We start from the raw sequence: 26,714 nt of genomic DNA, 5'->3' as shown, positions 1-26,714 counted from the left end.
TGAAATTCATTGTTTTTTAGACTGGCTGTATGCCAAATTAATTTGAAGATGGCTTATATTTGCTGGAGATTCAAACTAAGTTTGAAGCAGTTTATATGCACATGACTTCCTTGTGATCAGAGTGTGAAATCTATTGTGTCCCACCTTCAGCAATGTTCTACATATTCATAATTTGGTCAATGGATCCTCTGCTAAAGCAAGCAGCTGCAACGACATGGTTTAATTCAGGGGTTGTACAATAGCATAAAAGGGCTCTGCTCTGAACTAAAACCCTTGACTGCTATCAGAAGGCAGATCAAATCATGCCAAAGCAATAGAAGCCTTTTGCAACCACACTGTGGACGAATATACTTTGGGTACCAATCCTTTTTCATGTTTTATTTTCAAGGATGAAAGATACTGGCAGAGAAATTTCTCTAGCTTTTAACTCACTGATTCATGGGGAATGTAAGAGGATGCTAAGGAGAGAGCTGTAAACAGAGTTTCCGACTACAGGTAAAATCAATCAGTCCTCACAGGGCCAGCCCAAATTTCTCTCTGCCAACCCACTGCAGTAGCCTCAGAATCAGAATAGCCCAACAGAGATGTCTCAAATCACAGGATGCTGGGGACTTGTAGTCCCTGCTGAGCTGGCATATAGTAGGCTTTACAGAAATAAACACGACTACAACCACTATATAATAACTCTAGGGACAGGAAACTTCTGCTTGAAATGACAGGAAAAATGTTATTTGCTGTTTCAAACAGCAACCCCAAAGAAGCTACCTTTCAGTCTACAGTTTAAATAATTGTCTCTGGTTTAAAGAATTTCAACGCTTTGCCACCACAGTTTAAACTCAATTTCTCACTCTCTCTGGAGACAGCCAAGTTAAGGTGTGTGTAGGGTGTGATGGCAGATTTGGGGCACCTTTGCAAAAATGCATACCTAGGTTTCTTCTGATTTTCTGCTGTAAGAGCATCTCACTGTATGAAGACAAGGGACTAACTGTACTACAGCACACGAGACAATGGCTTCAAAGACCATTAAATACCCATATGTAATGAGCCTCGACAAAAAACTTCTCAGTGTCTTTTGCTTTGACACTTTCCTTTCAAACATCTTGCGGAGTTCAATTAAATAGCCTGTCAATGAGGAAGAGGTATGACTTTCAATATCCAGTAAGTACTCCAAACCCAGGTGGAGAACTCAGTATAATGTGAGAAATAAAAAGGCCCCTCAAGGACAGAAAACAACAAAGACTTCTATGGAACTGGTCAAATCTGTGAAGACTTAAGGTTTGTGAGCTGGGACAAAGCAGGCCTGAGTGTAACAAGATAGCAAGCAAATGATTTGTTTGCTGATTTAAGCTTCCCTCTTTTTACTCTGATTTCTAGTGCTCTGAACAGTAAAAACAACCCTGCGTCCCTCCCTGAGAATGCTGCTTATTGTCCAATATGTGGCTGTAGTCACAAGGTCTTTAAAGGACGAATTATAGATACACTATATTCAGTGAGATAAGTTAGAAGAAGGGTGGGGACGACCTTTCAGAATTGGGCCCTGAACTAGTAATGAGTGGATAATTATGTGTTTTTATCCACAGAGGTGTAGGCATGAAGGGGTGAGCCAAAAGGGGTTACTGATGCAGCTATCCTGATAACTGTGGCAAATGTTACCCCCCGGTTTGGGTCCCTGGTTGCATTCCTCAAATAGTGACTGTTCTGAGCCAAAAGAGTGTTATCAGCAATGTGAAAAGGACATAGCTGGATCTCATGAACCTAAAATTAGACTTCCCACTTAGGCGGTGCTTTTCAGGAAGTTACACTCTCTCCTGTATCAGAAGCACTCTGGGTATAGACAGGCTAAGACACAGGTTGTTCAGGGCTTTGCAACTTCCCCTTAATGAACAAGCAGATGCCCCTTTCACACAGCTTCTTACAGCCTTCAAAATCAAGCTTAGAGGAAATCACAGTACGAATATCCTTTCCAGTGAAAAGCAGACTCTTTGATAGGTTGATGTCCATCCAGACTCTGTGTGGGAACAGATGCCAAACATCATGTTCTTGTGCACGGGATCCCCAGAAGCCCGTATATAATAGGAGGTCTGAACCACAGGGCAGCTGAAGTCTTTCTGTTTTCCAAAGCCGTGTATCCTTATTGATGTTCAAGGGTATTTTATATGAGAGAACAACCTGTCATTTCACACCCCTTCATGCATGGGCAATGAATTGCCCTTACAGAACCTTTCTCCCAGCCCTTTGCTCAGGACTGCAGCTAGCACTAACTGTGTGTCTGGCCTGTCATTTCTAATTTCAGTTTCACACACACATGGAAGAGGAAAAGATCCTGGGAACTTGCCAACATCCTCACCTTAAAGGAACACAAAAGAAAAAAATAATGAGAGTGGTAAATTAAAACTAAGCACAGTATTTCTGTATCTCAGATCTAGTAAATACTCCATGGCTTGACTTATCTTTAAGTGTTGCTATATGGGGGAGCAGTAGTCAATAGATGTTCCCTATCTGGGAATATAGATCAGCATGCTGAGGTATACACATGCCCTTGAGAGCATAAAAATAAAGTCAGTACACAGTACTGAATGGAAACCCACACGGGAAAGTAACAGTGCATGAGAAATGCATGTTCGGGCTTTTGAGGTTTAAATTGGTCTGCCTCAAACATCCTTTTTGTCCCATCGTCCAAATCTAGGGCCATCAATATTTTTAAGTTACTGAATTGTCAGCTACAAGAGCAAAGCATGTACAGCTTGGAAAAGGAGCTTCCTCAGGGGAAGCCTGTAGATTTTAGATGTTTAGATTTTAGAAACTCTTTTCCTCTGGATATCAAAATACAACTTTCAGAACTAAATAAAAATATCCCTTCCTCAGGTTAGCTCTTTTATCATAGTCTCCCACCCATTTTCCAATCTCCTTTTCATATGCGTTTACTTGAGGAAGGAAGAAAACGGTGATTAGACTACTTAATGAATTCTGTAATCACAAACACTATTCTCACGATAAGCATGGGATAGCCACTGAAGATAGATGAGATCAGATGCGGTAGACAGATAAAACCGATTAGATAGACAAAATCATCATTATACTACAGATATCAAAGGCATGATTCTCCCCTAATATAGCATGCATACTATATCTACCACAAATTCTGTTCGCATGTCTCCTTTGTCTATTGCAGGGAAAAGAAAAATGCTTTAACAATATGTTTTTCTCCTGTCATTTCAGAACACATTATGTTTGAGAGCAGAATAAAGACCACTTAGAAAAACCCACTAATTCAGTGCAAATGAAACATGCCACTATCTAGTGCCTGACCTCCCCTCTCTGCAGAGCTGGAAGTCAACATCCGTTGTTTCAACTGGAAAGTGGCACAGAAATCAGCACTGGTGGCAAAAAGAAGCAAAATTTGTTTGCAACATTCACAGCTTTTCTCCTATCTCCCTCTCAGCTTCACTTGTTGTTTTCTTGGTCTGGTTAGAGACACCAGACAAAAAGCTCTAGGAGAAGAAATAAAAGGAGTAGAAGGAAAATAGGGAGGGTAGCTGAGGAGAGAGGGTGGAATGGAAAATAAACGAAGCAGAGCAACTGGAAAAGAAAGGAGGAGAATGCAATAAAAATGTAGAGAAAAGGTTCAAGAATTTGAAAGTAAACTGACAGAAAATTCAGGGAAGCTCTTCCACAAGTGCTGTTACTTGTGGAGATGGATTCTACTTAGGAAAGGAGTTGGAAGCTAGGAAATGTGTTGCTGCTTCTTACGAGCGTTACCTCTGTAATCTGCAGCAATAAGATACAATGTTATGGAAGTAATAAGTGAAAGAAGAAGAAATGAGGTAAAAAAAAGGAAGGAAGAAAAATAGGATAGAGTGAATTTCTTGAAGACATCTTAAAATATGAGAACATTTTTAAAAATCTGTAACCTCACAAAATCCATTATTTTCTGTAGCTCTAAAGACTTTTAAAACAGCCATTCTAGGCTGCTAGCAAAAACAGCAGCAAAACCAAACCAGAAAAAAAAAACCCTACTTTCTCAAACTAGTGAGAGAAGATTTTCCTGACTGAATTTCTCTTTACAACAAGATGAAAAAGTCAGATGTTCTTTTTGTTTTTGTTCTTTTTTATTGCTTTAAGATGGAGTTGATGGGGATGTGAGACACCACTTGTTTGTAACTGCAAGAGCTTCCCATGGACACCTATGGGACTTTGAGTTTATGTCCGTACTGCTAAAAGAAAAGAAAAAATAGCCAAGATGTGAGCTAGGCATCCCTAATTGTTATCTCCCCCTGGCTCCATTTCAGGTTGTCCCAGTGAGTCCTTTTAAGGCAACCCTGAGCAGAGTGGTTGCCAGTCAGGCTGTGCCTGTTCTTGACCAAGGATTAGCTTTTAGCCCTTGTTTATTTAAGAATATAGGTCTTTTATTTGGGAACAAGGTTCTATAGTACTCTAATGGGCTTCTTCAGGACCCAGAAAGAGAGATGAACCTGCCCATGGAGAAAAAACAGGGACAGAGATCCAGCTCAGAAAGCTCAGAAAGGTGAAGGTGAGCAAAGGTAGGAAGCAAACACTCATAAGGAGACTGTAAACTGAAGAGTTCACTGACTGTCACTGAAGTTTGATCTAAGAGAAAGATGGATTTTTTTTCTTTGCTGGGAGTTATGGTTTTTAGTCTGTTCCTGTGTATATTGGAAAATAAAAGATTTTGAAATTTTACGCCCGAATTGTTGTAGCACTCATTGTTCTGGTGGCAGAAGGCATAGCCTCCAGATGGGTCTCAGAATCCAAACCATGTGAGAGCTAAATACATGCAAGCATAAACATAGAAAATATTCAGGCTGCACTGCAAATCTATAAAAATATGCCAATGAAATTGCCAGCCTATCACAGAAATTAGCATTGGAAGACAGCAGCATTTCTGGCCTAGTGCCCTCCTCTTTCCACTACCTGTGAGAAAAACTATATAAACCCGTGTAAATCGAAAATAAGATTGTTCTTTATGGAATTTCAGATTCTGTTGAATTGTTCTGGGTTAGCAGGAAATTGCTCCTGGGTAAGCAACACACAAAACCGCACACATGCCTTGGCAGGCACAGAGCAATACAGAATTGCCCCTTGCCACTCCAAGCTAGAACCACTGAGCTCAAGAAAGACGTGCTGAGATAAAAGCTAAGAAAATAAGTAAGCATTAGCATCACAAAATAGCAAATGAGAAGCAAGGAAAATCCATTAAAAAATGTGAAGTACCAGAAAGGTAAATGGCTTTATCAACCATGAATTCCTCTGCAAAACGAATGTGACAAAAATTCTTCTTGCTCTTCCGAATTGCTGTTATATCTCCACATTGCTCAAAGACTTCCTGAATAATTTCCTCTGTTGCATTTTCTGGTAATCCTCCTACAAACACTGTTTTACACCCAGGAGGTCTCTCTCTTGTTGAAGGTGGTGGAAGATCTAAGTAAAAAGAGAAATCACATTGGAATATAAAAATTTGTCTCCTAATCCACAGGTTCTATTCATTCTCATAATCATTCCCGGGCAACAACAGTTATTTTACATAGCATGGAGGTGTGAAAAAGAGAGAAACAAAAATAATTCTAGAGATCACCAAATCTCTATTTGTAAGATTTCTTCAAGCTTGGGTTGTGTTTTAGAGTCTAATCTCTGCTCCTGGGGGTCATTTTCTAGGATCGACCAGAAGGCCTAAAAAGCCTAAGAGGACTTTTTTTTCCTTTTTTTTTTTTTTTTTTTTTTTCTTTTTCCTGCTCACCTTCTGTTAGAAAATAAGCAAATCCAGAAGTTGTTCTGTTTAAAATCAGGAGAGCTTCTGCACCAATTTGACCGCAATTGCAAGCAGAGGGGCAAATATGTCCAGAATCTGCACTCCACTACCTGTGTTTCAGACCCATCACTGGTTACGACCAGGAAGTTATGTTACTTCAGCCCTTCCGAAAACTGGGCCATATTGGGAAGTCTATTCCAGGGCACTTAGGCCTGACAGCTTTTCCCTGATCTTAGCATAATTTCATTTCTCTCTCAAAGTACAGAAGCAGAGCAAACAGAAAAACAAAGTGGAAAACATGGTAAGTGACAACATGATGAAAACATTCTGCTGGTTATCTGTTTTGTCTTGTTGCCAGATTATGGAACAGAGGCCAGAACAGAGGCAGGATAACCTACATTTGCAAGTGCTCATTTAGCTGTGAAAGACCATGGGATGATGTGACTTCCAAATTTTATATACATACATATACATATACATACATGCGCACATTTAAATGAGCAAGCTATAACACTTTTGAAGGCTGTATAAAAATACACTGTCATAACACTTCACCTCATTTATATGTAGATTACTAGTGCACTCATTCCTCTAAAAATAATTCTCTAAGGATTCTCTTAGATTAATATGATTTAGGTTTTTGGCCCTTTACCACAGTACATGCATTGCAGTCTTGAAATATAGATACATATACACACACAGAGGCAGTTTGATTAAACAATGATCTGGGTACTGCAAATCCAGAGCCCCAGCTATTTGCTTAATTTTCTCTTTTGTCTTCAGGGTGATGGTGAAAGCCACTGGTCTGATGGCTCTGAAACAAAACTCCTGGGGCTAGCATACACAAAATTAGATTTTGTGCTTTGTCCTCATGCTGCTGGCTCAGTGGGAAGATATTTCAATTTGTGCAAAGTCGCAGAAGGGGCGGAAAGAAAATTGGTCCCTGCTCTCAAGGAGCATCTTCAAGCTGTGTCCCAAAACGTAGCTCTGCTTCCCCTCCTTCCCCAGATTAGGGAATGTAGCTTGTTGGTACTTGGGTGCAAGGAGCTCTGTCACACAGAGCAGAATTTGGATGGAAACACCATAGTTACCTCCACTTCATTAAAAAAAATCTTCATTACATAAATATTTTATGCAATATACTTAGGAAAATAACATTCTTTCATGAGACCCACTTACTTGGATTTGGAGGGAAGAGTGTGCAGCTTTTGCAGTGAATTATTTCTTTGACTACAGGCACATCTGTTGGTGGTGGCGGTGGCACTAACCCCATGCCTGGTATCATTGGGTTAATCGGAGTGATTCCAGTCATCATGCTAAGGCTTGGATCAAAGCCTGGTACACAGATTGAATCTGTAAATATACAACATAAAATCCTGGATTATAAATCTTGAAACTGCTCGTTATTAGCTTCTTGCACAGTTTTGCTTTAGGCATTTCTTTCCCAAAGCATTGCTGTTAAAAGAACGAAAAAGAAGAAGAGGAAGTGAAAAAGGGGGTTGAATTTTCAGTGATCCATTACAACAAAAAAAAAGAAAGCTATGCATAAAGGAGGTAACGTTACATAATTTAATGCACTAATAAGTCTGAGTGAAAAAAATAAAGTGCAAAAACATGCACCACGAAGGTGTGTTATTACCTGTTTTTCTGTTTCCTAATGCTATTTTCTGTTTCCTAATGCTATTGTGTTGTTTACACTGCACTCTGACCCAGAGTGTGGAAAGAATATCATTTAATATCAATCTGCCTTCTTCATTTAATTGTCGGACAGCTTTATTACAACATAGCTTTCTTGCATAAGTGACCTTGGTTTATGAACACCTCAGAAAAAGCTCAATTTCTGGCTGTTTTATATAAGTCTTTAGTCAAGACTTCTAACCATTTTTTTCCTGGAATGTAAAATGCATAGAATGAGGTCTTTTTGAACCTTGGAATTAATTTTTTTTTTGTCCTGTTATTTAATCGGATTAGTAGATTCTCTTCAACACACATATTATTAAAATACACCACCACAGTCCCATGAAGTAAAATGCCTATTTGGCAAATATTACTCTTTCTCCTTCCTGTTCTATTTGCCAAGAGTTCCATACATATTATTTAAAGCTGAAACAGATTTACTGGGGAGCACCAGTGCTGCAACACCATGAATTGTAATAAGCAGATGTTTTAGATGAACAGAGAGCCAACTTCTGAAATTTGCTTTTGTTAAAAACATGGCTTTGGGTTTCTTGAGGCATAATGAATAAAATATTTTGAGAGACCAATCTCTTTGTTGGCATAGCACTGCTGCTATTTGGCATCATCAATTATTTAAAAGAAGACAGTTACTTTGGTGTTCTACAGGTTTTCTGCTGAGTTTTCTGGCTAGCAACTGAAAAGTATTTAATGAGACATGTAAACGTGGGATTTGGTAGCTTGGGAGCCTGTTTGTTTTGAACAAGCAAAGAGGGAAACAAGGCTTATTTTTTTTTCTTTTTTTTATGTTTAGGAAATTTGAATTACATTTTACATAAGTCAGTACGATCAACTGAATGCGAGCAGATATGTCTGTTCCTTCATCCTAAATCTGCCGAGAAACTAAACGGGTCAGCCTGCTGACCTTCCTGTATCTTGTTTTCTGCATCTGCAGAACAATTACAATAATATTCCCTTACTGGCAATGATGTGCTCACATTTTAATATCACTTTGCAGGTGTAAAGCACACTGTGAGCACTGCAATTATCATCACGTCCTGTGAAACATCCAGCAGCATCTTCTCCAGGACAGACAACGGAGCAATGAGAGCCTCTACTCCAGGAGAGAGGGTCCCTGTCTCTGCTGCATGCCCTGCTCCCCGTGCACCAGCTGCCTGCCTTCCCCACTTTCAGGCAGTTCTGTACAGCAAGCAGAGCAAGTGCACAGCAAGCAGGGATTTGCGTTAGGCTTACTGAAGACTAGTATTAATGAAAACCCATGATACTACATTACATTTTTTTTTTCAATAAGTGGGCTTATGAAAAAGGATTTGTTCTGGGTGTGATGCTTTTTCAGTATTGATGTATGTGCATTCCTTTTCAGATTAAGCTCTGAAACTCAGTCTGTCATTTATTTCATGGGATGGAGCACTGGCCATATTAAATATTCATGTTTAGTGAATGGTGGGAGATAAAGTCAGAGGTGAAAGGACAATATACAATTCAAAGAACTCCTCTGGCTATGCTAATTTGCTTGATCTCATTTTTAAAAGTCAGACTTCTGACAGTCACAGTAGGCCATCATAGGCATCATTCTCCTGCTGTGGAAGTCCGTCATTACTACTTACTGCTCAAATGGCCTGCAGAGCTCCATGTCAAACAAAGTGCCATATCATAATAGCACTGAATGCACCGTAACATATTGCAGCCTATCCTGGAAGCAGGGAGGCTGGAGCTAGCAAGAGGCCTATGAAGTTGTCTAGTCCTTATCTCTGGATATGCCGGACCAGCTACAGTCATACCCACATATGAAGCTTCATATTAATTTGAATAATCATGATAAACCCACAACATTATGAGACATGGATGGAGCAGGTGGAAATGAGCAAGAGAAGCAGGAGAGAAGGCCAAATTTTTTATGTCTCCTATGCATCTTTTCGGTCCCATGTGAAAGTGGGAGGAAAACATCATCATCTGATGACTACTACCATGGATTGTATTTAATTGTTATTGCTTTCTCTTTAAGACATTTCAGCTTCTCTACAAGCTTAGAGAACTGACACAGCAGCAAACTCTACCCAAAATACAGACACAAACTATAACCCAAAGCAAAGATGGCAGAAGGTTTCAATGAGGTACAGTTTTCTGAATATACCTTTGGCAGTGCTACAGATGATACAGATGAAAACAAAGCATCTAAGGGAGTTAGCAACATGGAAATGCATGTTCACAAACACTGCTACTATGGTGTTGAAAGAGAGCTGAGAAGGAGAAATTTTAGGTTACATGCCAACCAAAGGGGATTGGGGATTTCAACAGAAAAAATGCTTTCCCAGTAATTCCTGTCACATCCAAGTAAACGCCACTCTGTAAGTAGCTATGCTTGTGCCAGATAATTATACTGCTTTGTCATCAGTTTTGCTTCCAAGTAGGATCAATCTACTACAGTACGAACAGACTGCTGGGGGACAACGGTCCCGAAATGCTTGTCTAGGGGCTTTGGGACTCCGTGTCTCAGAAGGTGAATGTGTTGAGGTATATTGAAGCGGACTGAGTCGATAATTCTTGGAATCAGTATTCCACTTCTTCAATGCACTAATCCAAAACCAGCTAAGGTCAATGGTAAGACTACTGATGGCATGCATCCAGGCCCAGGTTTACTTCTTCTGTGGTCTTGGATAGGTTTCTTCAGTGGTAAATTGAGAATGAAATACTTTCATATATCACATGAACATTGAGAGAATGTGATAGTACCCTTTGTAGCATATCCTGAAAATGAAAAACATTCTCTGAATGCTAAAAACTATTGCTATGCATTGCAGTAATGGAAATTCAATGCATATTCAGTCATGTGTACTTCCTGTATTTATCTGAATACCTCTTGCATACATTTGAATACCTCTCGCAGTCCAGCTCTTGGAAGTGGGCTGCCAAAAATATAATGTCTCAGGACTTGATATGGGAAAATTCACTCTAATCATATTTTAGTGTTCTCTAAAAAGATAGGTATTTTCTTATTTTTTTAATTCTTACTGGTTAATGTGTGGTGAGTACACTGAAAATGCAATAGACAATGATGCAGGGTACTGTACCAGGAAGAACTTTGGACTTTATTTTTTCTGGATGTTATGCTTTTATTTTACTGTCCAGTTCCTGGTAGAGTTTCAACTCATCTAATTTTGGACAGCTACAATGTAGAAATCTGTATCTGAGCTCTTCATTTCAGGCTCAGTGAAGAGAAAGAGAGATCATGTTTAGTTTAGATGAAGCTAAGCATATCTGAAAAACGTGGTGCCCTCTGCATTGACTTCTGAGGTGTCTAGCTCAAAAGCAGTCATGGTAAACTAAATCATGGGATATTTCTTCTGTGCCTTCACCATTCTGATCCTTGTAGCATCCCTTTTGATGATTCGAGTTTACTGTTTTAGAGATTATCATCCTATTGAAAGTCTGGGGCTTTATTCTTCTCATGTTCAAAGTTTTGTTTGAGTCACCTAGCTTGGTTGCTTCACACTAGTCCTTTTCTAAACATTACAGTGAGCAACCTCATGGAGATAGGATGTTCTTCAAAGTACTTCCTTCTGTCCAGTACTACCCCTCCACTATTTTTTCCTTGGGTTCAGCTGGATTTCTGAACACTGATGATCTTGTTTAGACCCCTGAAGAGACTGGTAGTGCTTCAAACTGTGAAGACAGTCTGCAGATGAAATGGATCTGATCAGGGCTCTGAGAGCGCACAGAAAAAAATGACTGATAAAATTACTGGAAAAGAGACCCAATAAATTCTCCACATTGCTGACAAGATCCAAAAAAATACTGAGTTTAACTATATTAATACTGCAGAGTGGTACAATAATGAGAGCTGGATATACAGCTCTTGTCTAGGGAGAGGAGACAGTCATCCATCAGTGCCACCACAGCAGTCTGCTTCATGTCCTGGCATAATGCCTGTGGAACAGGACTGGGACACTAGTGTTATCTAGGCAGAGATGGAGACAAATCCTGCTGAACTTTCTGGTAAATTTGTTGGTCTTTACAAACAAAGATACAGATAGAGTTACGTCAGATTACAGGAACATGAGAACCAACCTTAAGAACATAATTTTTTTTTGACAGATACATTTCGTTATATGGTTATGCATACATAACTATGCTATGTTTAGCATGGATAGATACTTTATATTTACAGATAACACATCTCAAGATGAAAATAAGTAACATAAAGATCATACCATTATTTTTAAAGGGATATATACATATACATACACACACACACATGCTTATGCAGCCAAGGGTTTATGATCTCTTAGAATTATAAATACTAATATGGTAGAATATAGAAAACTTACATTTTCAATATGTTAATGAATAATTACTAAAAGCATTACAATGAGAACATTCAGTGATGATAAAGAGCTGAGTAAGAAATGGAAGAGCATATGTCGCTCAAGTTAGAGCCCTGAAAATATTGTGTGAAAGGATTGAATAATGACGTATTTGTAGAAGAAAGGAAAAGCATTGAACATTATTGTTTTAGGTCTATTTTCAAGTCCTACCTAAATTAATCAAAACAAGAGTTTGTTCCTATTTCATCTTACAAGAAATTGGCATAGTAGACAACAATGAAGACCTCTGAAGAACAAATATTTCAAATTGGAAAGGGGCAGAGGGGCAAAAAGAAAAATCTTGAACATTTGGAGTAAGTATGAAAACTCCTTTTTCTTTCAGGAGATATAGAGAATCACAGAATCACAGAATCACAGGATGGTTGAGGTTGGAAGAGGTCTTTAGAGATTATCTAGTCCAATATAGAAAGAAAAAAAAAACATGAAATTTTGGGATCTGGAAAAAAGTAGAATGACATAGTTCCTTTAAGAATAAATATTTTCTAACATAGGGCCCAATATTGTTTGTATTAATCTACATCTTAGGAAGGTATAAGCATTCTTAAATATCCATGCAGTCTTGGAGAAGCTTCCTCCAGGCCTTCTTTGGCCTGGTGTCCAAATCACCTTCTGCTTTTGCCCTAGCAACGTGGATGCATCTCCTGCCAACTGTGCTTTTGGGAGCTGAGCTGCGTCACCCATCTTAAGCTAGCGTCGCATTCCAGCTAGCTCTTATTTTAATACCATAAGTTATTATGTCTACTCAACATATATTTTAAGGTATAATCCCCCATATGTAGTACTAGTCCTTAGATATGTCATTTGTTTTTGCCTGAGACTGCCAATTGTTTCTGTGGTGCTTTATGATAGCTGCCAACCTATATATTTGTTGGCTGAATAAGAACACCCATGTGTACAAACACTGATTTGTTTGTGTGCACGTATGCACGTGCACAGACGGTTCCCTCTTGGACACTGTAAGGCTGACAGTGGCTGTGGGACTCAAATGTACTGGTCTAACCTACAGAAAGTCTGCAAGAGGTTAAAATGGTTATTGGGGCATCCCTGCACAATAGCTAACCAAAATATCAAAGATTGAAAAGGTCTCCATGCCTAGGAGTGACAATTTTATGCCGAAGAAAACAGTCTATTTTCACTAGGGTTGAAAAAAAGAAAAAAAAAATCTGGTTCCTGGAGTGGAGTTGCCTGCCAACATGCACTGTAATGATTAGGACAGCCCAGGCAGCAGCTGGTAATAAATGTAGTGAGATGCTCATTAAACTTTGGTTTCTACAGAGAGAGAGAGAGAAAAAATAAGGGCTTCTGGAGCCAAGGGATTTGATCATATACTTCAGGAACACCATTGCTGAGTATTTTGAGACTGAATGTAGAGTCAATCTCTTATAGCCAAGGTTTAAGTTTCCCTGAAAAAGGACAAATCTAATACTCTGTCAGTCTCTCTTCAAACAAAGAAATATATCAGTAGGGCTATATATTACTTGGCAATAGCAAAGAAAGAACTCTTTTTCCCCATAAAATGAAGAAGGAGTATTATTAGAATAAGAAACTTTTTCTAAAAACTACCTGTCTTTTCAATTTAAAAGTTTCCCTCAAAACTTTATAGTCTGCCGGGTCTCTTTAATCTCATATCAACCTATTTTTTTTCTGTATGAACAGTTAAGAATGAATATTCAGCAACAAGACAGAGATCAAGATTGTGTCACTGGTCGTTCAAATCTTATCATTTCTGGCCTTCAGGAAACTTTTGACGCAGGTGATTCATTTGGTCAGTACTATACCAATGTAAGCCAAGGTAAAAAGATTTCTTTGCTGGAGAAAAAAAAAAAAAGTAAAGAGCGGGAGCAGCCACAGGGTACAAAATTATTATAGGAGGAGATGTGCCAATTTAATTTGGCACAGATCCAGCCTAGCTGTGGAGAGCCACTATCAGCCCCAGAGAGTCAGACCTTGGAACACAGCAACATGGCAGCCACTGGCATCTTCCAATATATTTACTGTCGAAATTCAGACTTCTTTAGTCTGCTCTATTTCTAAAATAGATGCTGGATTGTCTGCTAAACTTCAAGAGCTGCTCTATTAAACAAAGGAATAAAGTCTGACAGCTCTTCCATTCGCCCAGCCCAATCACTATTGTCTGTCTCAGAACAAGGGCTGTGTGGCCATCTGACCAAGCAGCATCGGTAGCTGATGCCCAGGGGAGCAGAAAGAAACAGGCAGGTCTACTCTTAGCTCCCATACTTTGAGCATTTACATATGGCCAGTGATAAAGACTACAATTGAACACTCCTTTTTGAAGGACACCTGTCTCCCGTAATTTGATTTTCACCTTTTCATCAAATCCTGTTTATATTTTGCCTCCATTAGAACCTTATACCTCTTATACCTGCTTATACCTCTAACATTAAGGGCATTAACTGAGTATGAAAACAAGCTTACTCTGTTTTGCTTAAACAAGGCATATGTTAGTTCCAGGGGGTGCTTTCTAATTTGTTAATGCTGAGAAATCATGTGTTCCTTATGAGGAAATCATGACAAGATTGCCAATATTATTTCTCTTCTTACTTTTTACTGTGTCTTTGGTGTGCAATCTTTGTCTCTGCACAGCTGCTGCAAATGAATGTGCAAATAAAGCCTCTGACTGTGGTCCTTTTATAAAAAATCATGAACAGGGAACTGCACGGGCTGAGATGTTTTTGCGGGTGCTCATCTAGCCTTTAATTTCTGAGAATTAATGCTAAAGAAATGACAAGACGCCCTTAAAAAAGCTGTGCATGAGCCCAATCGATGAAGCACCATATGGGCATTGGACTGTCATGAGAAGAGGACTCAGGTACATAATGTGCATGTGCGTGTGTGCATCTGGAGGAGAGGAAAGGAATCACTGAAGAGGGGCAGAAATCACTTCCCTGACTTCCAGCTGTCTCAGGACAGGAGATCCCTGCTAATACCTTTCAGCAAAAATGCTGTAGTCTGTGAAACAGAGTCTGAATGGAGCCAAAGACAATTCTCCAAGGAAATTTTGGCAAATCCAAGGGAGAAAGGGAAGGGGGAATCCAGATGAGTGTTTCTCATTAATAATCCACCAAGTAATAATTTACATGAACTCTACAGTGTCTGCTAGACTCTCTTGATAAACAAAGACCTCATAGCATCGTTAAAACACTTGCCACTTGAAAATTATTTCTATGAGATATATGTCTCTGAGAAAGATTTAGCTTTATTACTGCACTTTTACTTTTTTGAAGAAAGCTCTGTGAATGCACAGAGAAATAGTTTACAGCAGACAGTCCAGAAACTTCAGATATCATTCCTCAGAGCTGTCCGTGCCGTGTCTGAAAACATTAAAAGCAAATCTGGCCTTCCCTTGATCCCTGCCCACAAAATCACACTATAAGCACTATATTTACAGCAGTATACATGACAAGGACCAAATTAAAGAACACCATCTTCTTTTTTTTTTTTTACAAGCAAATCATGGGGTTGAATCATTCCTGGTTCAACATTTATTTCTGTAGTACTTGGCACAACAGGACCCCAATCCTGGCTAGAGCTTCTAATGCAATGCAAATAATAGGTAAGCATAGCAAATAATAATAATGCAACAATATGCTATCACAACAGATGCCACTCTCCTCCTAAGATACAACTTCAACACTGTTGTGGAAAGAAATCAGCTTCACTGTGATGTTAATTCTACTACTCTTCCCATGATTTCTGCTCACGGATAGGAACTTATGACATTTTGGCCTCTAAAAGGCATTGGGCACTCTCTGAAAATGGTGAATCTGTTTATTTTTCCCTTAAAACATCCCTGCAAAGATGAACCTGGCAGGCAAACCTAGTCATGAGATGGGGAACTCAGGACTTGATGTTGAGGGACTCTGGCAACAGTTCGTCATTTTCTCACAGCTGACAGCCACATATGTAAGCAACTAAAGTCAGAAAAAAATATACTAATCTTAGCCTCCTTCCACAATCAGATGCTCTTCCAAGTATATAAATCTGCTGCCATTGTGGAAACTTGTGGAAGTGAAGACAGAAAGGGGAGAAAGAGAAAAATGGGAAAGGAAAACAGTAAATAAATAAATCAAAAGGAATGCAAGGAAGGAAGAGAAGTAGAAAGAGATACAGACAACAGTAACATCTGGAACCTCTGTGTGGCATGGGTCTGTGCTCCATACACCTGCTGCTTTGACCAATGCCAGGATTTTGAAGTATTCATATAATTTTAGCACTTCATAAAGTCCAAAATGCTGATCACCTGTGATTAAAAAAACTTCCCATGCTGTAGAAACAATTGATTTTTTCCATCTTCTTATTAACAAACAATTTCATATCACGAAGTCAGCCACAAATCTATCATGAACAAAATCACAAAACTACAAACTCTGTACACAGCCACCTGTACTTCAGTTAAGTTTCAAAGCTGATTTTTAAAAATAAAAGACTGGGCAACATGTATGTTGCAGGGCTTATAATATGCAAAATGTGCATAGTTGTAATTCCTGACTTTCAAAAGTCTTCTTGCACTCACTATGTGCTCCTGGAACTACCTCTTTCCAGTTTTGCACCTCTTTACTCCATTTCTCCCCTTATGTCATCATCTTGGCGGACTGTTCAGGAAGGTTAAATTTTCCCCATGGCAGTAGCCTCCCTACATGCCCTCCATTTGAAAGGGTTCAGCCTATTTGCCTGATGAAACTCGCACAACTCCCTGCAAGGTGAGATTTTTTCTTGATCCTTCAGAATGACATCACCTGTCTTCTCAAAGCTCTGGAAGATGGAAAAAAAAAAAACAGTATGTAATATATGATTATATGGCCTAGGAAGAGTTAATGGATATCTGTCTGCTTGCTTTCTAGATAGCAGCTGTGCTTTATAAAATTCAGAGGCATTTGCATGGCATCAGAAGGAAATACGTTATTTGAAAATATAAGCACCTAAGCAGATGTAAATGAACGACTGAAAAGAAGTAGGAGAAATTTCAATTCCCAAGCTGGGCTAATGCTGGAATATAATTCTTGAAATAAATGAAACATAAGAAGTCTCCAATGAGAGAAAATGGTGAAATATCATCTTATGGATATTAATGAGACCTCAGAGAAAAAATGGGAGAAAATACTGAAATACAGACATTTTCATTGGTCATTTCCCAACTGAAAACAAAAGAATTGATTTTTCTCATGAATCATGAAAGAAGGTCTGTCTATTAACTGAGGTTACAATGTGTGTCATAGGATTTGTGGAACACATACAAACACTCCCTTTAAATTTTCAGTGTCACAGGAGTCACAGAAGTTTTGCTGAAACCAGAAAGAACCTGTGCAGTCCAGGAATGCATATCACCTGAATAAGCCAGTTCTCTTGGGAACATGAATAAAACTGCACCAGAATGGGATAATCCTGTAGTGAATAATCTGCCAACCTCTAACAGCCTGCAGCTCAAGGACCTCTTAAAACAGAAGCAGCTCTGCGCTTCCTTCAGGGTTAACAGGGCATGGATGAAAATATCAATTTTACTGCATAGAATGCAGTTCTCTTGGTGTCATTCTAGAGATGACAGAAATGTCCTGTGAAATCAACTGGAAATATTTAGGGACATTTCAGATTTTTTACCAAGTCATTCTGTGTGAATGTTTCTCCTTTAAAATCCTGAGCAAACAAGTATAACATTAGATAATTCTTCCTAGTATTGTTTTCCTAGTTTTTTTCAAACAAAATAATTTTAGTAGTATGGCCCTTATTCCTAGAAACATTACTAAGATACTCATATGCTTAATCCACAGAATACCGGAAAAAGGTACAAAGGTACCGGAAAAAATACATCAGGTTCAGCAAAGATTTGCTAACAGAGGATCATAAATTAATGCAACAGAAATCTAGATATTTTGTATTATTCCCGAATTGATCTGTTTGACCTCTATACCAAATACAGAAATAATTTGTAGGACAATATTTAAATGCTCTGTGCATGGGAAGAATACCTGTTGGATGTGATTTGATTAACTAACTGTTGAGTAAGTAATGAAGTGGCACTTGATGAATTAATAAACTGTTTATTGGTTAAGAATTAACCACAAATTCTATCCTGAGAAATACTATGCAACATAAAACATGATCTGAAAAGAAGCTGGAGTTGATAGCAGGAAGTAATGTTCCTGAGCATCAATAAAAAGAGCTATCCTAATTAAACTTCAATGCACTATGACAAAGCTATTTTGTTAGCGTTTGGCTCTAAAAGCCATGCAGCACCTCAGCAAATTTAAAAAAAAAATAGTCACATGTGCTTAGCGTCCACTGCAAATGCAGAATATTGCTACAGCTCTTCAGGGTCATGTGAAATCAGTAGCATATCTGCATCCAAAACAGAAGGACTTGAGTTCGCAGGGTCTCAGCCAGGTATTGCCTGAGGACTACCTATGTATGGAGGATGAGGGAGGCAAAAAGAGTCTGAACTCTGGTGACGTGACAGCTTACACTCAGAAACTGATCACAAAGGAGGTAAAATCAGGCGCAAACAGGAACTTAAGAGAAAGAATAGGTCTTTTGCATCGACAAGTGCTGGATGAAAGTTGTACACACCATAAAAAGAGAAATTATCATCCAATTTATGTTTCCTTCTACATTCCAAAGAAGAGGAATGACTAATAAAAAATATTGTATGTATATAAAGCATTCATAAAGTATAAGTAAAGTGTTGTATATATGTACAGCATTGAGGACTGAGGAACCCAACACTGTGACTCAGGGAACTCTTTCTTCTCCATCTCTTCCTGCAACACCCTCAGTTTTGGACAATATGCAACTCCCTTAGTTTTTGGCTAGACACCTGCCAGAAAGGAAGGTAAGAAAGTAAACTAATAAAAAAAGTTAAATGTATTGCTGATTTTTGACTCACTTAACAGATGATGATTTTTTTTTTTTACTTTTCCATTGCTACAACTGTGATTTGTTTACAGTCTCAAAAACAAATAAATAGAAAGATAAAATCTAAGCATCTACATGTTAGTTTTGTCTTCATCTGCTGCTGGTAAGTTCATGAATGTAATATTTTCCTTGAGCTAAAGGTATTTAGCATGATGTTTTCTGAAATATCTCTTAATCAGCTTAATTTTAGTTTTCTGAAGTGCTTATTCTAGGCAGCCTGACTCAATGGGCACATGCTCAGTGATAGTGGTAGCTGGAGTATTCCCAAATGAGATTTTTCTAACTAACTTCATGGTAAAATATTCCCTTTCTTCAACACACAATTTATTCCACTGACCACTTTAGAGGAGGCTTGACATTAAAACAGTGTCATGAGAGTGTGTGTCACACTAATGTAAATAAGGCCAGTCCATATGTCTGGAAGCTGTTCCCTCAGCCTTTCAGTAGATTCAGACAGTTCTGCATCCTCTGACATCTGGGTCATAACTGTAAAGTTTTCCAGCACAAGTACGATGATTATAACATTATGACAGGCTTTTTCTGCTTGTCTCCGTTCTCTTTGCATCTCCCACGGAGCAGAAAACCCTTCTACCTACCATCTGGGCATATCTCTGGTACAAGGAAGGTCATCAGCTGATAGAGATGCCAGAGCAGCCAGCTGCTCCGCCAGCTTCCCTCCCTCAGGCCTCCGCATGGGAGCCATTATCATCAATGGAATGATGCAAACTAATAATTCCCAACTCTGGCAAACAGCCCAGTGGGCAGTCAGTGGGGATGGGCTAAAACATCCTGAAGTTCTTCCGAGTTACCTTGGAAGCTGTGCAGGGCAGTGCACAGGACTGGGTTAAAGGGTTCGGCCTACAGCAACTCCTCCCAACTCTCCTGTCTCTCACAGCAAGGGAATATATCGACCTCAACTAAAACTTATCCAGTGCTGGACAGGTAGAGCAGACCATGACAGATTTCAAACAGCTGGGGGTTTCTGCTCAGCTATTAGCCAAATGGAGTATGCTCTGAAATCTTCAGAAGAGGAGGGTAAAAGGGAAAAGCTCCAAATCAACTGAAAAAAAAATAATCTTAGAAGAGTTGTATAAGTTGTATAAAGCTCTTGCACCTTGTCAGGGGGTTTATTATGACATAGCTTTTATTTCACAACAAACACGAACCACTTTCAAATTCTTTACCCAAAAAGAGACTAAAAGCAGGTAGATGCTTACAGGATGCAGAGATCTCTCCAAGAACACATACATCTCTATACCTTCAAGGTAGTTTAAACACAGGCTTTCTTCTTGGCTGTCTTTCAACATGGAAAAAGAGAGTATATTTTTTCCTTAAAATGTAGCAATATTGACAATGTTCTTACAACGTCATATTTCACTATTCAGTTTAGCAGAGGAAAGATCTTATTTGAAATGAAATCAGGAGTCCTTACAAAGGAACAGCATAGTTTGGGAGGCAGAGAAAATTTGTTCAACTTGTCTGGCATTGCAAATAGAATCCAGGCTTTGTTTTTCTTGTGCATAAGACATTTTAATTTAGATTACAGCAGACTTGGATTACTTGAAACCTAGAATTCTTGCTGCTAGAAAATTTTATTTGTAATTTCTGGCAAGCTACACCAAGGATTTATCTGCTAATATTTTTGAGCAGTGAAGTAAAGGCACAGCAATTTCACACACACTCACACATGGAAACAACCCCACCACTCAGAAAGGAAATTACCCTTTTTTTTTTCTATTTTCAAATTAGTATTTGAGTGTTTATATGTGAGTCTCTTTGACAATGCCTTCAATAAAGATGCAGATTTTACTAATACCAAGAACAGATGTTTGTTGTTTTAAGAGTAATCATTTTTTTGCAAATTAAGGATGAAACCAAATGATGTCAGGCAGGATTTGTTTGAAATTATAATGCATCTTTCCCCCACTTTTGAGAAAAATGCATTTCTTTGTGACATTTATGGACTAGCAAATGTTATCCACATTAAGATGCTTCTTTTGCCCCTCACCATGCATATTTGCACAGCTAAGGTTGTGTCAGGAATTCTGTAGTAAACCATTTATTCAGAGATTTGTTATTCAGCCATGAAAATATGTTCCAGGCTGAAAATTGGTATTGTGTCGTCAGTTCAAGGATATATGGTATTACAGTTCTTAATTTATTTTTAGTATATTTTTTCAGTCTGAAAAAGCAAACCCAATCCAAACACCCTTCATAGGCTGTTTAAATGAGCTTTTTAAAAAGGTGCCAAATTATACTCTGTAGTATTGGGACAATATCGGGAAAAAAAAAAAAACGCAATTCTGAAGGATGCAAATGGACTGGAGAAAAGGTGTATTTACATTTGCCATTGAATTTGCCATTCAATGTATGCACAAATAGAGCATCATTATTTAATCTTTCAAAAGGTTCTTTGACAAAATCCTTCCCAAGAGATGTAGGCAGAAACTGTGAGACAAAGTATTGCCATGACTGATGTAGATCAGAAACTGGTCAAAAAGACAAGCAAACAAAGAGCATCAGCAAATGAACAGTTGCCATCTCAGAGGAGGGGTGTTATTAGAAGTAACCTATTGTTAACAGCATTGAAAAGAGGGCAAGTAATGAGATTGCAAGCCCCACAAAAGACTTGCAATTCCTTATACTGGAAGGAATAAATAAATACCAAGCACAGTGAGGCACTTTAGAAGAACCCACAAAAGGCAGGCACAGGGACCTCAGTGCTGACAAGGGCCCAGTGAGGCTCTTTGCAGAGGACGGGTTCAGCAGCTGCTGTAGTCAAGATCTAGGAGCAAATGAAGCCAACTAAATTCTAGTCCAGATAAGGAGCAAGAGGCAGAAAGTATGAGGACAAATACCACAGGCCTCTTTTGGAAACTACATGGTCACCCGACATATCATGTTCTGAATTAATCATCTCATCCTTCCCCTCCCCCGGAAAAAAAAAAGAACAGCAAAAATATTACCAGCTCTGAGTAGGACAACGTGTATCATCAGGAATGTTATAAAGTAGCTCATAGGAAACACCTATAAAAACGCTTGGATTGCTCACTTGGAAGGAGAAGCAGCTCCATAGGAACATTACAAAGCTGATGAATTTTACAGAGAGGGCAGACAGGCAGGTTCTATGGACTCTGCTCCATAATGCCAACCTGGGAAGCATTTAGTGAAATGAATAGAAAGGTGAATAGAAAGGTTATGAATGGAGAAGAGGTAGGAGAAAACACTTCTTAATCGCAGGAAACAATCGCTCCCATGGTCCACGCTAAATAGAAATCGCTCCACGCTAAATAGAAGCAATATGTTATCAATTAAACTAGAAATGGATAAATAAATAGATACACACAGACACATGCACATATACATATTGGACCTTACTCTGACAGCAGAAGAAGTCAAAATCATAAAACAGGAGGCAGGGCTACTGAGATCATCTATTATTAAAATCATCTGACACTTTCTATTGTAACACCCTGTTGTCAGTTGCTTTTAGCTTTGCCAATCATTAACAGTTTGGACTGAAATTTTACACATTGAATATCTGCCTGAGGCTAAAATACCCTGGAAAATTTCAGTCTAAACAATTCAACTGCTGCATGAATGGCAGCAAGGAAAAGTGCTAATTTTTCGTGCATGTTAAAATATTTGATGCTTTTTTTTCAGCAGTTGTAGCACCTCCAGACAGTCGGAGGAGGATGTAATATTTAGGAGGTGAGCAGATCTTGCATTTAGCAGTAGTGTGTGACACTCTCTTTAAACTCCACCCCCAAACTGAGGTAAATTATGCTTTTGAATTCACTCATATTCTGCAAATAGATCTATTTTTGGCTTTAACAGTTGAAATCATAAAGAATTATATCTTCCACTAATGTGTTGGCAGATGTTCAAGCCTCAGCTCTGCAGCTGGGGAAAGAGTTAAATCAGAGAGATTTCAGCTATTGTTAACATTGGAAACAATTTGTTCCAGCTCTTACAAACTTGAAAATCTAAAGCCTGCATCTACTTCTGTGCTTTTTGCCTTCTATCTAGGAAGTTTCCAGCTTAGCCAGAGAGGACAAATCTACCCTTGTGACATTTGCTGAGATCAGAGTGGTTAAATCAGAACACTGAGCATCTCAATTCCAGTAAGAGCATGTCAGGTCTGGAGCAGCTAATTGGGTCTTGCCCCGTATGTTCTGCCTGTGATTTCACAGCAGCTGAAGACAGAGACCATCAGAGTCAGGAAGTAGATTTTCCTTAAATTTTGCTATTCTTTTCTCTCTCCTCATTTGTGAGCAAAGCATCTTTCATCCCAAGCTTAGGAGAGGTTTGCAAAGTTCTGCAATTTTAGCTTTTGTGACTCACTGGTCATTTTATTTGAAATACCTCCACTGTGGTGTCTTAAAGAGGAACAAGCTTTTCAAACCACATTCACAGCAGGATATATCACAACTGAGATGCATTTAGTTAGTTTTGAACGAACCGCTAGCTCACCGCCCACCATCAGTTTCACCAGAGAGAGGGGAAATGGCTTTTCAGGCAGACCTTGAAGGCAGCTTTTTGCATGTATCCTAACACTAGAGAATGGATCTGGGCTCATCAGCTCACCCCTCTTCCTTCCCTTTCCTCTGGCAGGAGCAGCTCTGTTCTCTTCATTGCTCTGTGGTGGGCTCAGGAGAAGGTACCTGAGGGGCTGCTGGCATGAGCCACCAAGACAAGAGAAGAGACTGAGAGAGACAAGAGAAGAGCAGAGAGACTGCTGCTGTCATTGGTGTGGTTGGCTTGGGGTGAACAGTGTAAAACCTGGATCTGGCCCATGCAGCTGGGCTGGCTGAATTTACCAGAGTTAGTAGAGTTTTTTTTTTTTTTTTTTTCCTTCCACACCAGCTGAATCTTCCAGCTTTGTGGGTCATGTTCCCATCTGTACTACAGCTGTATTCTGAGAAGCTTAAAGAAGAAGCTTTTAGCACCTGAAAGTGCTGAGTTTTGCCCTCTGATCTATTCTGAAGCGGCCTCAGGGCAGCTCTGAGTTTTGTCGGGCACGGTACTTAACTGGGGACTGCTAATGGGCCACGTGCCCTGCCACCCTGGATTGTGCAGTGCCAGCTCTCAAATGCCTTTGCCAGGTGGGTGAATTTTCAGACTTTCACATTTAGGCAGCTTTATAGCTTCTTTGTACTGCTAAAACGGGCTAGGTTAGGAAAGGTCTTTCCTAAGCTTAGAACGCCTGCTTTAAAACTAAATGATAAAATTGCACTTCGGAGAGGTTTCTTGATAGCTCCTTTGCTCTCTGCGTTCCATCACTGGTGGTATTTTTGTTCCATACCATGTACCATACCTCCAGATATCAAAAAAAAAAAAAAGGTGTTCTTCTGAACTTCATAGAAAAATATACTATTTCAAGCAGAATTATGGCCAGCATCTTTATGTTTGATGTCATTTAAACATTAAATAGCTCCATGCCACCTTGGATAACTCTGAAAAGAGCCACGTTGCTGATATGACATGCCAAAATCACTATATGAAATAGGATTCCTATGAATTCGATCACAAAATAGTGACCATCCAAGATCAGTATTCATGTGTGCCTCTCTTTTTCAGCATTTCTGGATTAGAGATTAGGTATTACCATGAACAGCTAAAGTTGTCATAGTATCCCTCAAAAGGTGAGCCAACATCACTTGGAATCACGGAGGAGAGACAGTCCATCCATGGAAAAAATATCCAAAGTGGCTCAAATAATGCAAAACCATCCCCACTTTATATGCTACTTTATAAATTTGAATGCACTTTTTTGAATCTTTTTCCCTAAGGCTTTTTAAGTTTCAGCAGAATTCTTCTTCATATTGTGAACTGAATATGAAAAACCAAAGCTACCAAACTAATACTCAGCAAAGATAAACTGCATAGTAACACTGATTCAAAAGGCAAGAGAACCACAGTGTATTAGCATGATTTTCTAAGAAAAAGAGTACCAAAAAAAAAAAAAAAAAAGGAAAGCCTTATCTGGAGAGAAAGAAAGAAGTTCCGATATCTTGAAAAGGAAAAAAGACGGATAAAAAGGATATGACTGATACAAGCACACACTAAAACGTAAAGCACCCAGCATCTCCTTCCTTGATGCTCGTCCTCTTTTAACAGTCTACTACAGAGCAGAATATTCTAAAATAAATATTTTGGACTGAGCATCCAGTTCTACCAGTGTAGAACTCCACTGATACCGATGGGACTGTGTCAGGGTCCCAGATGGCAAGGCTGAAAACAGAAACTCATTATGGAATGAGAAATGTAAGAATACTTTGGTGGGAATGCATTCCCTGCTGAGTGCCACACAAGAAAGAAGAGCATTTAAATAATAGTGGCCCTTGATCTTCTCGAAGGCAGAGAGTACATTTATTCAGCTCAGATTCCAAAAACCAAACCAGAGTTTATAAAATGTACTTGATCCTTCTGTAAGACCCTTTGGCATTTTCTTTCAGTGAGGAGATCTCCAGATGTTGTTTTTACATTTCAACTTAAGCAAATGTATGTATTTAGTTAAACATGCTTAAATGAAAGAGCCACCTAAGAGAACAATGATGAAATGCTTGACTTGATTTACAGACCAACTGTCGAACTCTTGTTTATGAACATCTGCTTGGAAAGTGATTTAGAAAGGTTTTCTATCAGTAAATATCAGCACAGTAAGCTCTTCCAGTTGCAAAAGCAGACAGCTCTAAATTCTAGATGTAATTAGTTGAGAAACAGCATAGGGCTGTATGCCTAAAGTCACGTTCAGCTTATGCATGCACACTAAACATTCCCTTTACAGCATCGCTACTGTGTAATGTGTAACTTACGCAACTGCTATTAACAAGGGACCTGCCTATTTGGGACCTGGAAGCTGCCTTCCCTGCAGGCACACGACGGGGTGCAAGGTGCTCTCTGCCACGCTGTGCTTCAAAGCTTGTTGTACAGCTCTGCAAAGCAGCCAAACTCGCCCTGACATTTTCTCAGAAACCACCGAGGCCTGGATTTGGTAGCCTGGCTTTCGCCCACGTGCCTGTACCTGTTCCCCCTAGCTTTGTCGCACAGGTCCTTCAGGAGAGACTGCGAGTGAGGAACCTCACCCATCCTCTACCCACCTCCATCTGCTTCTTAACACACTTTCTGCAGTTTTGCATGAACACAACAGCTTGTGAGGACCTAAATGCCACAGCAACATTTCTAATTCAAAAGCTGTTATCATCTAAAATCTACAAAGCAAGTCTGAGCCCAAGAAACTGGAATGCTTTTTGCTTTTTTTTCCCCTGGTTTGTGGCAATGTGACAACTCTGAGACGACACAGTCCAGGAATCCTTTCTCTAATTCAATTTCACTCTGAAGCAAAATTGTACTTTCTTCCCAGGTCTAATCTAATATTGGAGAATGGAGAGATTTGGGGTTTTTTGTGTGTGTGTTTTTTTTTTTGTTTGATTGTTTTTGAGGATTTTTTTACTCACTGAGAAACATCAGCAGCTTTATTGTAAAAATTCATTTTCAAATGCAGCTGAAAAGCAAGGAATGCCAATTGAAGACTCACTGTGGGCACAGAGAGACTCATACCATGCAGACCAAAGCATCTAACCATGATACCACAGATAGAAGCCTTTTCACTTTTGGCTCTTCCAATCCAAGGAAAGAGGTGGAAGACTTTGAAGAATGATTGTGAGGGTGAAAGAACCCTGGGACAGGCTGCCCAGAGAGGCTGTGGAGTCTCCTTCTCTGGAGATCTTCCAAACCTGCCTAGATGCCACCCTGTGCCACGTGCTCTGGGTGTCCCTGCTGGAGCAGGGGGGTTGTATTAGATGATCTCCAGAGATCCCTTCCAACCTTAATCATTCTGTGTGATTCTGTGATTCATCCCCACTGCAATCATCTCTGCATCCCTCAAAGGAGATTTCTACGTCTTTCCAGGGACTATCAAGGGAGCTCAGCGCCAC

General features: G+C 39.3%; 1 protein-coding gene across 2 annotated transcripts in view; it reads right to left on the bottom strand.

Moving 5' to 3' along the window:
• The window catches only part of ENOX1 (ecto-NOX disulfide-thiol exchanger 1), a 134,260-nt gene that overhangs the window by 93,539 nt on the left and 14,007 nt on the right, over positions 1–26,714 (bottom strand). For both annotated transcript variants that reach the window (XM_088530933.1, XM_088530934.1), the window contains exons 2-3: positions 6,947–7,120; positions 5,233–5,439 (exon numbers count right to left, since the gene is read on the bottom strand). In XM_088530933.1, the coding sequence (XP_088387059.1) occupies positions 5,233–5,439; positions 6,947–7,120 (381 nt within the window). The remainder of the gene's footprint in view (positions 1–5,232; positions 5,440–6,946; positions 7,121–26,714) is intronic.

Source organism: Tinamus guttatus, unplaced genomic scaffold (assembly GCF_059628265.1).
Source record: "Tinamus guttatus ecotype Peru unplaced genomic scaffold, ASM5962826v1 Tinamus_guttatus_pri_ptg000394l, whole genome shotgun sequence".
Taxonomy (NCBI): Eukaryota; Metazoa; Chordata; class Aves; order Tinamiformes; family Tinamidae; genus Tinamus; species Tinamus guttatus.
This window is presented reverse-complemented; position numbering and strand designations above follow the sequence as displayed.